Consider the following 13,604-nt stretch of genomic DNA (forward strand, 5'->3'; position numbering starts at 1 on the left):
CTAAGTCATCTTTAAACTTAAATGCTTATCACATAAATTTACACAATGTTAAAAAGTTTATATTACTATATGTACAAATATCTAATTTTTCCAACTAAAGTATAAATTTCCTAAGCCAGAGAGTTAAATTATATCCGTGCTTCTTTATAAGTTCCTCAGCTCCTAGCTTTGACTTCATAATTTTTCTAAAGACAATTATTTGATAAATTTCGAATCTCTCCTTTTATATTTAAAGAAATACAGAGACATAACGTTCTACTCTAAATATAGAATATATTAACTGTATTATGTTTTTGAGTGTGAAGGATTACATGGAATAAATATTACATTTTGAGGATTTTTAGAGTACTGCCACTGAAAAATGTTTATGACTCTACTTATATCTTGATACTTTATAACTGGGTAAGTGACATTAAGCTGGGAAGGAGTTCTTTCTTTCTTTCATGACTATATGCATGAGTATGTTCCAAGTGATTAAAGAGAAAAATGAGGTACAAAAGCCACAAAAGCAAGAACTACACAAGTCTGATTTTGAATGTTGAATCTATCTTTTTTGCTTTCTCAACTAAATAATGAATAACTCTGGTATTTTATCTAAGTAACCAATAAAAACAAACCTGTATAAAAGTTTAATCTATTTGTGCTTTCTTTTTTTTAAAAAAAAAACAAAAAACATTTTGTCTCAAGTTTTATTTCAGGTTTTGGTGTAAATATGGTGTGTTATAATATTTTATTTGATTTATTAACTTATTTAAAGAGCTCTGATTTGCATAGTGGTTACGAGTTGGGCTGCTAACCTCAAAGTCAGCAGTTTGAAACTACCAGCTGTTCCACACAAGAAAGATGAGGCTTTCTGCTCCCATAAAGATTTACAGCCTTGGAAACCCTATGCAGGGTTGCTATGAGTTGGAACCAACTCGATGGCACACCACCATCACCATTAATTTATTTAACCTATTTTGAAACTATAGTTGGTCTAACAACTTTCTCAACCACATTAGCATTACTTAACAAAAACTGTAGTTATGGCGTTTTAGCAAATGATTTTTTTCTATATGCTACATACAAAAAGCAGGAGCTCTGGTAGCATAGTGGTTACGAATGGGGCAGCTAACCTCAGGGTTAGCAGTTCGAAACTACCAGCTGTTCCATGGGAGAAAGACTAGGTTTTCTGCTCCCATAAAGATTTACAGCCTTGGAAACCCAGTACATTGTTGCTATGAGTTGGAACGGACTCCACAGCACATAACAACAAAAACATACAAAAAGGTCAAGTGTCTTGTCTAGATCAGTCATCAGGCCATTAGTTCCTGAGGATTTCCTTCTTACCTTTCTTTAACTTGTTAAGTGCAGCCGAGCAGTTACCACATTTTTCCTGTGTTCAGGTATGTCTCTAATTTGTGCAGTGCAATTAATGACTCTTCTATCTATAGTCCTTTTAACTCCTACCAAAAAACTTCTGGTAATAAAAGTGGGATAAGATATTGATAAAATTATATGATTTAGCTCAGTGGTTAACAGACTTCACTACGATTGCAAATGTGTATAAAATGAGCCATCTCAGATGCAGGAATGGGAGGAATCATCTCACACCATCAAATGAGAAGTCAGGAGTGGAATGTCTTTGACTCAAGAACAGAAAGCTGTGACACCAAAGGAGTGACAGAGGAGCAGCAGAACCAAGAACCAGAGCATGAAACAGAGTAATGGGCTTCCCAGTCCAGGGAGAAAGTAAAGCTGAGTGACCTAGAGCAGTAAGCTTGCTTGCAGAGTGGGGTACCTCCAAACATTTAATTTGGGGAACTAGGTTTGCTGATCCACAGAGCTAGAGCCAAATGCCTTCAGGTTAAGGCTTGTGGTGATGAAGTCTGCCCTGTGGGCATTTCTATTATTGTTAAGTGAGTGCCATAAAGTTGGTTCTGATTCATAGCAACCCTCTATAGGATTTCTGAGGAGCAGCTGGTGAGTTTGAAATGTTGACCTTGCAGTTCAAACCAACCTTGCGGTCCAGTGCTTATCCTACAGCGCTACACCAAGACTCCAACTGCTATTGTTGGAGTGCCATTGAGTTGGTTCTGACTCAAAGCGAGTTGGTTACAACTCAAAGCGACGCTGTATTAAAAAAGCCCTAAAAGAGCTTTGTAACATTGTCTGGGCAGAGAGAGGCCTGCCTTTGGACACAGCTAAGAAAGGGAAGCTATCCTGACTGGAAGAACTATTGTCAAGGATTTCATTTTACTTGAATCCACAATCAATACTCATGGAAGCAGCAAAATATCAAATGACATACTGCACTGGCAAATTTGCTGCAAAAGACGTCTTTAAAGTGTTAAAAAACAAAGATGTCGCTTTGAGAACTACAGTGCACCTGACCCAACTCTTAGGATTTTCAATCACCTCACATGCATGTGAAAACTGGACAATGAATAAGACCAGAGAAGAATCGATGCATCTGAACTATGGTGTTAGTGAAGATACTGAATACACCATGGACTACCAGAAGAACAAAAATGTATGTCTCACACAAAGTCCAGCCAAAATGCTCCTGGGAAGCAAGGACTGCAAGATAACCATCTCACTTTGGACATGATGATAGGGAGGGCAAGTCCCTGTAGAAGGGCATCATGGTTGCTTACACTGAGGGTCAGTGAAAAAGAGGAAGACCCTCAATGAGATGAACTGACAGTGTGGCTGCAACAATGGGCTCAAACATAGTAATGACTTTGAGAATGGTGCAGGGCTGGGTAACGTTTTGTCACACGGGGTCTCTATAACTCAGAACCAACTTGACCACACCACCTAACAACAACAAAGACTCAAGATTTATGAGGGTCCCATCACTTTTATTCTCTTAATAAAACTGCTTTACAAAAAACACACTATTTCAGTTTCTGTTCATTTGATAATCTAACTTTGAAGGTATACATGTAAAAAAATTTACCACATCTTAAAGGGCTACTTGGAATCCAAGTGTAGCACTATAGGATAAGTACTGGACTGCTAACCTAAAGGTTGGTAGTTCAAACCTATAAGCCACTCCTTAGGAACCTTGTGCAGGGTCACTATGAGTTGGAACCAACTCAATGGCACTTAACAACAACAGCAACAAAATAGGTCTATCTGTTTAGGGTTGATGTTTCACTGTCTTGGACTTCTGGTGTGGTGCTGTAGGATCAGCACTGGACTGCAAACCACAAGTTCAGCAGTTCAAACCCACCAGCTGCTCTTCAGAAACCTTACACAGGTGTCATTATGAATCGGAACCGAATCGACAGCACTTAATAATGACAGCATCACTGTCTTAAACATATTGTATCTAGTTTCAGAAAGACAATTTCTTAAAATTTAAAAGCAAAAGTTCAATAACGTACAAAATGTATTACACAGTAATTTTACTTTATAGAAATGAATGAAACTATTGTATTCACATTAATTATAACATTTTTCACTTCTTTATGAATTTCTCTAAGATGGTAATTTAAAAAAAAGAACTCCGCAGTCATGGAATTGATTCCAACTCATAGTGAACCTACAGGCAGAGGAGAACTCCTCTACAGAAGCAGAATGCCATACCTTCCTCCCATAGAGCACATGATGGGTTCAAGCACCAACCTTTCATTTTGCAACAAAGCACTTTAACCACTGCACCGCCAGGATGTCTCAAAAACTGGCCATAAAACAACAACAACAACCAAACCCAACCCACTGCTACTGCATTAATTCCAACTCATAGATACTGAATACTGAATCTTTATGGTAACAGATAACCTCATCTTTCTCCCTTGGAGCCACAGGTAAGTTTGAATCACTGAGCTTGTGGCTAGCAGTCCGCTATTTACTCTACAGAGCCAACAGAGCTCCATAATACCCCAAAATAAGTTTTTTTCTATTAACTTTGCAAATGTTTGCCTGTATCTTTCTAAAACCCAGGATATCCTATAAATTCTTCACAGGCAAATAAGATAGTAAAAATCAATTCTTCAGTACAATATTCATAGCAAGAAATGATTGTTACAACACAAATCTTAAAATGCAATAAAAGATGTCTTAAAGTTAAATTTAACATGAATGAAAACCGCCAGGAAAAAAAGAAAACAAAACCCAAGAAAAATGAGAAAGTCAATAGGAAAGAAACACAGGGTTAAGAATACTGAAAAACTTAAGCTACAAGGGTTCAACGTATTCCAGGTACTCTGGTATGTTTTCTGGTTGTGATGACATGTCTATACTTCATCAAATCCTGTGGCCAGCTAGATAGTACATAACTGACATTTAAGATTTCTAGTTGTCTATACAGTTAGAATATAATGGTTCAGGTCCAGTCACTGAAGGACTCTAGCACCATAATCTGATCTTCCTGTTTCTCACTGTGATTAGTAAGTCATCACAGTTATAACATTTACTTCCAGTCCTTTGCTATCAAGTCATTCTTTTTGAATTATAAGGTCAATTAAATACTTATAATCAAATATATATTTCATGCTGAAACATAAATCAGTGAATGATATTTCAGAAGTTCAAATGAATTTTACTTTTGAGGCATGGCAAAAATATAATAAAGTTGCTCTAGGCAATTTAAACTTACCATGTAGCCAGCATATAGTCACCATATGGAGAAACCTTAATAGTTATCCAACTATCTCAAATAAGACTACTTTCGTCAACAGATACACTTAAAACTTTTTTTTTCGAGGTTAAGGTATAGAGTTTTATGAAGTATATGAATCAAATCAGTATATTAAACATAACAAAATAATAAGCAAAGAATCTAAAATTGGGGAAGACATAAAATAGATGGGTACTGATGTGGTGTTATAGGATAAGCAATGGACAGCAAGGTCAGTTTGAACTTCAAGACTGGCGGCTCAAACACACCAGCCTCTCCTCAGAAACCCTATGCAGAGTTGCTATGAGTTGTTCTTGACTTGACAGCACTTAGCAACTTAACAACAACAAAACTTAATGCACAGTTGCTAGAGAGTCACTTAACATTTAAATCAAAATGATAGGATCAATACTCAAGATAATACTAGATATATGGACCATCACAAACTGATATATGAAATAAGAAAATAAGCACATGTATCTATTCTTTTTTGGACATATTGTCCGGAGGAAACAGTCACTCGAGAAGGATGTCATGCTGGGTAAGGTGGAGGGTCAGAGAAAAAGAGGAAGACCCCTAACGAGATGGATCAGCCAGGTGGCATCATTGATGGACTCAAGTGTGGCAGCGGTAGTGAGGTTGGCCCAGGATCGGACATTGTTTCGTTCTGTTGTGCATGGGGTTGCTATGAGTCGGTTCCGACTCGATGGCACCTGACAACAACAATCTATTCTTTAAGGTACCAGATCAACTTACCAGAAACTTTTTGTATTACTTCATTAACTTCCTTCATGAACACTTTCTGTACAAATACCAAGTGGTTAAGAAGATCAGTTGTCAGATTATGCTCAAAGGAACCAACCTACCAAACAAAATCAGAGTTTTAGATTAACATTATTGACTATACATTAAATTTAAACACAACTCTTTCAAACATAAGCTATCCCAAACACTAATTAATGAAAAAGAATGATCTACACAGTAACTGAAATTGAGATCTTGAAGGAGGGTTAAAAATATTTACTTTCCCTAAGATTGAAATTGTCAAGGACTTCATTCTTCATGGATCAACTATCAACACTCACGGAAGCAGCAGTCAAGAAATCAAACGAAGTATTGCATTAGGCAAATCTGTAAGATAAGCATCGGACTGCCAACCACAAGGTCAGCAGTTCATTCCTACCAGCTGCTCCTCAAAAGAAAAATGAGGCTTTCTGCTCCTATAAAGATTTAAAACCTTGAAAACCCTATACAGAGTCACTATGAGTTGGAACCGACTCATAGGCACTTAACAACAATAACAACAACAAAGTTCGAAGACTTCTAAATTACAAAAGGCAAGAAAATTAAAAAGCAAACTTACTTCGGCCACACAACGTAGATAATTTCCTTGTAAATAGTACCCTTGTTTAGAGGGAAGTTCATCTATACTCCACACCTGATCTGAATAACTATCATGTTCTTCCATTATGTATTTCCCGGACATAGTAACAGGAGGAAGGTTAAGACTGGCAGAAGGAGGTATGGTTGACATATCTGTCGCAGACACTTTTGAAGTAAAACGCAGTCGGTGATTTGGCAACTCAAATGTGAACCTTGTCTGTGCACCTGGAAGAAGTAAGAGAAAATTAGTTTGTTCTTTTGTTTATTCACTCATTCTATTCAGAATATATTTGTTCCAAAAAGTTGTCTAAGAAAAATAGATATCTCACAGTCTAACTTAGAAAAAACTGAAGATATTTTTAATTTGTTTATAAGATATTTCATATCTATAAGTCCTGGTGTGGCACTGTAATAAAAGTACTAGACTATTAATTGCAATGTTGGCCATTCAAAAATGAGGCTTTCTGTTCCCACAAAGATTTACAGACTAAGAAATCCTGCAAGGGTTGGTATAAGTTGGAATTGACTCAATGGCCATGAGTTTTAAAATAAATTTAGTAAAGAGTGTATATATATATATATACACATGGTGGTGGCGGCTGTGTGCCATGGAGTCGATTCTGACTCATATCGACTCTGTACAGGGTTTCCGAGGCTGTAAATCTTTACGGGAGCTGAACGCCTCATCTTTCTCCTGCGGAACAGCTGGTAGTTTCAAACTGCTGACCTTGCGGTTCACAGCCTGATTCGTAACCACTACGCTACCAGAGCTCCATATATATAAAATATATATAAATGAGGGGGCTTCAAAGAGTTCATGGAAAATTGGAATTAAAAGATAATGGAACTTTTCCATGAATTTTTTGAAGTCTCCTCTTATATCTATATCTATCTATCTATCTATCTATCTATCTATCTATCTATCTATCTATCTATCTATCTAACCTCCCACTGGTTCCAAAGGCGTTATCATTATGTGAAAATGGAGGATTCTTCTCTCTTCTGTTTTCAGACAGCTTGCTTTTTTTTTTTTTTTTAAACATAGAAAATATTATCATAGAAACGGTAACAGCTAAGATATGCTGCTGTGCTCTTCACTGACTACTCTAGTTATGGGCTCTTCCTTTGCAGAGAAGTAAAGCTGGAGAAGACCAACCTGGAGAAAGCTGAGCTGTGTGACTGGAGGGCCCAGGGGCTTAACCACTTCATCTTCCTCGAGTGCTGGGTCAGAGCTACCCTCCTGGAGCTACCTCCAGGGCTCCATCCCTGCAAGCCCTGTTTCACTATCCTGGAGCTTACTCTATACTCTCTGGGCCTAGAAAGTCACTGAGGGTTGGGGTTTCAGTGAGGAAGCTGGGCTACATACCCAGCCCCCTCAAGACAAAGGCTTCAGGCCCTTTGTCTGAAGTTTAATTCACTTTAGGATGTCATTACAACACACACACTTTTTATTCTGCAAGCATTTCTTCCAAACATACACCTGATGCCTCTTTTCTCCCTTCCCACACAACAGCAATTTTAAGCTGCAGAGCCTCAAGCCACATAGAAGTTCAAAACCCAGAACAACAAGTGAGCTGGCAAGGACTGGGTACTGCCTGAACATCAACCTGAAGGCCTTGGACATGGAGGTCAGTTGAGTGCAGAAACTGGATGTGACACCCCACCAACATGCCACCAGCAGGACAGAGCAGCAAACAAGAGGAAGTGGAGGACATGGGGCAGCACAACTCAGCTTCCTGGAGGCTACCTGAAGACTCTCCTCAAGGGAGGTGATATTCTGCAGCTTTTGCCACTAGACCTGACTCCTGGTTAATATGCAAAATAGTTGGCTATATTATTACTATTGTCATGAATATGAAATATCACGAGAAGATATTCAATAAGTGAGGTGTAAGCATTTTTCTTAATGTTTTATTGTGAATTATATAATAGTTTACATGAGAGAACTTTAGTTTTACATTCATTCCATTGTATATCATCTCACTGCCATGGTTCCAATCCCCTCCATGCATCCTCAACTACCCAAAGGGTATATCCCAGAAACCCGCCCCATACACTTCCTCCTCCTTCCCCAGTTTTCAGCCCACAGTCCCTTTCCCTCTCTGGGTCCAAAGTCCCCAGTCGCTTCATCACTCCACGTCATCATCTCTGTCTCTATCTCAGGCATCTCTGTTTCTCTGGGTAGGGTCCTGCTCTCAGCTCTTCTCCATTGATGGTCCCAGAGGCCTCCGCTCCTATCCTGGAGAATCAATCATTCCCTTTCTTGTTACAAAACTTCTGCCTTTGCATTTCCAACCCTCGTAATCCGTCCTGATAAGCATTATTCACTACAGTATCACAAGTTACCCATCTGTATCTCCTTTCATCAGCTCCGCCCAGACAGATTGAATAGTACCTTCTGGAGATTCTGCCTTCTGCCATGCTCCCTAGCACCAGGTTCCCTCTTAAAAGCTTGTAAGCCAGTCACTTCTTGCCTTTGTAGTCCCCCCCCCCAATTTGAGTATCCAATGTCCAAGCTGCCCTTCTCCGTCCACTCTGTGTGTGTGTGTGTGTGTGTGTGTGTGAGAATGTTTCTTGCTGTGAGGATTTGTTCCTTCTTTTGAGTTGATGCTCCATAAGTATAGGTCAAGTTCATCAGACCATATCAGTGTACGCATATTTTTTTAAACTACCAATTCCACAGTACACAAAGAAAAAAACTTGTTTCCCAATCCCAACTCAAAGTTGGATAATAGTGCAAATTACAAATAAAATTAAATTTTAATCACTATAAACATAAAGTATAAAATTTATAACACATGTCTCTTTGATATTCACTGCTGTTGTTGTTAGGTGCCATCAAGTCATTTCTGGCTCATACAGACTTAATGCAGAATAGAATGAAACACTGTCTGGCCCTGTGCCTTCCTCACAATTGGTACAGTTGAGCCCACTGCTGCAGCCACTGTACCAGTGCATCTCCTTGGGGGTCTCCCTCTTTTTTGCTGACCTTCCACTTAGCATGATGTCGTTCTCATAGGACTGGTCCCTCTTGATAACATGTCTGAAGGATGAGAGATGAAGTCTCACCATCCGGGCTTCTAAGCAGCATTCTGGCTGTACTTCTTCCAACATAGGTTTGTTTGTGTTCTTCTGGCAGTCCATGGTGCTGTTAGTATACTTCTCCAACACCATAACTCAAATGCATCAATTCTTCTACGGTCTTCCTTATTCAACTTTCAAATGAATATGAGGCTACTGAGCATACCATGGCTTGGGTCAGTCGCACCTTAGTCTTCAAACTGGCGTATTTGCTCTTGAACACTTTAAAGAAGTTTTGTGTAACAGACTTGCCTAATGCAATATTTCATTAGATTTCTTAACTGTTGCTTCCTGAGTTTTGATAGTGGATTCAAGTAAAATGAAGTCTTGGACAACTTCAATATTTTCTCCATTCTTCATGATGTAATTTATTGGTCCAGTAGTCAGGATTTTTGTTTATGTTACATGGAGGTGCAACCCATATTGAAGGTTGTTATCTTTCATCTTAACCAGTAAATATTTTGAGTCCTTTTTGTTTTCATCAAGCAAGGTGGTATCATCTGCATATCACAGGTTGCTAATGAGTCTTCCTCCAATCCTGATGCCATGTTTTTCTTCACACAACCATCTTCATGGATTACTTGCTCAGCATACAAAAAAATTATGCAAAAGAATACAACCCTGGCACACATCTTTCCTGATTTTAAGCCATTCAGTGCATCTTAGTCTATGTACAGGTTCCTCATGAGCACAATGACGTGTGTGGAATACTCATTCTTCACAACTATCCATAGAATGTCATTATCCACACAGTCAAAAGACTTTTCACAGCCAACAAAGTACAAGTAAACATCTTTCTGAAATTCTCTTCTTTAAGAAAAAATATCCATCTGACCTTAGCAATTACATCCCTAGTTCCACATCCTATTCTGAATCTGGTTTGAATTTCTGGTAGTTCTCTGCCAATGTACTATTGCTGCCAATTTTACATTATCTTCAGCAAAATTTTACTTGTGTGTCATATTAGTGATACTATTTGATGATTTCAGTTTCCATTGGGTCACCTCTCTTTGGGATGAGCACAAGTATGAATCTCTTCCAATTGATTGTCCAGATAACAGATGAGTAAGCACCTGCAGTGCTGCATCTGTTTGTTATAAGATTTCAATGTGTATTCTATCAATTCCTGAAGCCTTGTTTTTCACCAATGCCTTTAGTACAGCTTGGATTTCTTCCTTCAGTACCACTGTTACTTTCACCTTTCTTTTTTCTTTTAGTACCATAGTTTCTTGATCATATGCTATATCTTCAAATGGCTGAACATTGACTATTTCTTTTTGGTACAGTGATTTTGTGTATATCTTCCATCTTCTTTTGATGCTTTCTGTTGCATTCAATAAAGCTTTTAGGACCTTCATTTGCTTATGCAATACAACTCAAAAAGAGTAGAAACAAGTTGGGAACAAAGAAGGATCAGTATTTATAAAATATATTCTCAGTGATAGAAATAAGGATGAAGAGCACATGACTGAATTTTGCAAGACCAGTGACTTGTTCATTGCAAATACCTTTTTAAAACAACACCAAAGATGACTATACATATGAATCTCACCAGATGGAATACACAGGAATCAAACTGATTAGATCTGTGGAAGAGATAAAGGTGGTGATGGTGGTGTGCCATGGAGTTGGTTCCAACTCATAGTGACCCTGTATATGGTTTCCGAGGCTGTAAATCTTTACGAGAGCAGAAAGCCTCATCTTTGGCCCACAGAACTACTGACCTTGAGGTTAACAGCCCGACTCAAAACCACTATGCTACCAGAGCTCCTTGGGAAGAGATAGAACACTCAATATATCACCCACAACAAAGTCAGGTGTAGATGTGGAACAGACCATCAATGAATTGCTCATGTGCAAGTTCAGTCTGAAGGTGAAGAAAATGAAAACAAGTTCACAAGAGCCAAAATATGACCTTGAACCTATCCTATCTGAATTTAGACACCATTTCAAGAGCAGATTTGATACATTAGACTCTACTGACTAAAGACAATAAGACCTATGGAATGACATCAAGAACATCATACAGAAAGAAAGCAAAAGATCATTTAAAAAAGAAACAAAAGACCAAATGGATGTCGAAGAAACTCTGAAATTTGCTTTCCATGATCGAGATGCTAAAGTGAATGGAAGAAATGAGGAAGTAGAAGAGCTGAACAGAAAATTTCAAAGGGTAGCTTTAGAAGAAAAGGTCAAGTATTAAAATGAAATGTGCAAAGATCCGGAGTTAGAAAACCAAAAGGGAAGAACACACTCAGGATTTCTCCAACTGAAAGAATTTAATACAAAATTCAAGCTTTGACTTGACTAGTTTTATTGAAGGATTGATCTTAATAGTGCTTATTTATGGAACCATTTACCAGGTAAGGATATAGTATAAGTTTTAATTGATAGTTTGTCTAAATCAACTAAAATCTATAATCTAGCACATAGTTGTTAAACAATTATGAATATACAACCTGTCCTGGTGTGGTTCTGTAGGATAAGCACTAGACTGCTTACCAGAAAGTTGGCAATTCAGACCCACCAGGCTGCTCTTTGGAAACCATACTCAGGGTTGCTATGAGTCAGAATCAACTTGAAGGCACTAACATCAACAACTATTATTTAGCCTGTAATTCTCCAATCATGTATTTTATTGAACATTGGGCTGCTAACCATTAGGTCAGTGGTTCACACATACCAGCTGCTCATGAGAGAAAAAATGAGACTGTCTACTCCTGTAAAGATTGACAGTCTCAGAAATCCTATGAAGCAGTTCTACTCTGTCCTGAAGTGTTGCTATGAGTCAGCATCAACTCTATGGCAGTGGAACTTTTTTTGGTGGATCTACGAGGTTATGAAGGAGCATCAGAAGTCTTATTAAAATAAGGTTTATTAAAATCAAGATACAGTATTGCCCAATATATATGCATGTACACCTAACAAGCTCAATCTACTCTTTTATATATTACCAATTCTCTTCACTCACACTCACACATCAATTAAGTATCCTAGTCCTCTGTTGTGGCACTGTAGGATAAGTGCTGAGCTGCTATCTACAAGGTCATTGGTTCAAACCCACCCATCTCTCCTCCGAAACACTAACAGGGTTGCTACAAATCTTAATTAAGTCAATGGCATTTAACAAAAGAACACTGCTCACAAGTGAGCCAAAAATAATATTCTCCTTTTTCAAAATACTAATCAAGGGTCACCTCTTACAAATCATATTCGTTTGTTATTCTTGTCAAGTGCTATTTAGTGAGTTTTGACTCAACGATCTGAGTGAGTTTTGACTCAACGATCCTATGTACAACAGAACAAAACACTTTTTGATCCTGTACCATTCTCTGGTAGCGTAGTGGTTATGAGTTAGGCTGCTAATCTGCCAACCTCACAGTCAACAGTTCAAAACTACCAGCGATTCTACAGAAGAAAGATAAGGCTTTCTGCTCCCCTATAGTTTTACGGCCTCAGAAACCTACACAAGGTTGCTATGAGTTGGAATCAGCTCCAGGGCACATAACCAACAACCAACCATAGCTACATTTGAGTCCACTGTTGCAGACACAGTGCCAATCCAGCTCCTTTAAGGGATTCCTCTTTTTTGCTGACTCTCTATTTTACTAAGAATGTAGTCCTACTTCATGGAGAGGGCCCACCTTGTAACATGTCCAAAGTATGTGAGACAAAGTCTCACCATCCTCACACCTAAGGAGCATTCTGAATGTCCATGGTATATTAAATATTCTCTGCCAATATCATAATTCAAAGGTATAAATTCTTCTTTTGTCTTCCTTATGCATTGTCCAACTTTAATATGCATATGAGGCAATTGAAAATGTCACAGTTTGTAATGGACACCTTAGTCTTAAAAGTGAACCTATATACATTTTTAACACTTTAAAGAGATCTTTTGAAGCAGAATTGCCTAGTGCAATACGTTGTTTTATTTCTTGACCACTGCTTCCATGGATGTTGATAGTGGATTCAAGCAAAATGAATTTGACAACTTCACTATTTTCTCCATTTATCATGATATTGCTAGTTGTCCAGTTGTGAGATTGTGTATCTAGGTATTATAGCTGCTAATCAGTTTTCCTTCAATCATGATGCCACATTCTTCTTCAGATAGCCCAGCTTCTCAGATGATTTGCTCAGCATATTGACTGGATAAATATGGTGAAAGGATACAACCCTAACAAACAACTTTACGACTTTAAACCTGGTAGTATCCTCTTGTTCTTTTTGAATAACTACCTCTTGGTCCTGAAGTCCTGGTGTGGCAATGTGAACAAAATGCACTGGACAACAAGGTTGTTCGAATCACAAGGTCAGCGGTTCAAATTCACCAGCTGTTCCTCAAAAACCCTATACAGGGAGAACAAACAAGACGGCTGATTGGGTGGACATGTAGCAAAGAGCTCCGCCAACAACAAAAACAGAATACCCAACCAAGCAGGCTCAGGGGATGGTCCCAGAACTCTGAACCACATATAAAGGAATACTTAGAAGGTTGGAAGGCTTATAGCTGGGGGAATTTGTGGCAGAA

At 38.3% G+C, this 13,604-nt stretch overlaps 1 protein-coding gene and 1 pseudogene across 1 annotated transcript in view; one reads left to right on the forward strand and one right to left on the reverse strand.

The window, feature by feature from the left end:
* KIAA1109 (KIAA1109 ortholog) overlaps positions 1 to 13,604 on the reverse strand; it is a 340,787-nt gene that overhangs the window by 85,885 nt on the left and 241,298 nt on the right. Inside the window, exons 50-51 of the mRNA XM_006866287.1 lie at positions 5,970 to 6,214; positions 5,363 to 5,468 (exon numbers count right to left, since the gene is read on the reverse strand). Of these exons, the coding sequence (XP_006866349.1) occupies positions 5,363 to 5,468; positions 5,970 to 6,214 (351 nt within the window). The remainder of the gene's footprint in view (positions 1 to 5,362; positions 5,469 to 5,969; positions 6,215 to 13,604) is intronic.
* LOC102832519 overlaps positions 7,658 to 13,604 on the forward strand; it is a 12,977-nt pseudogene continuing 7,030 nt past the window's right edge.

This window comes from Chrysochloris asiatica, unplaced genomic scaffold, assembly GCF_000296735.1.
Source record: "Chrysochloris asiatica unplaced genomic scaffold, ChrAsi1.0 scaffold00088, whole genome shotgun sequence".
In the NCBI taxonomy this organism is placed as follows: Eukaryota; Metazoa; Chordata; class Mammalia; order Afrosoricida; family Chrysochloridae; genus Chrysochloris; species Chrysochloris asiatica.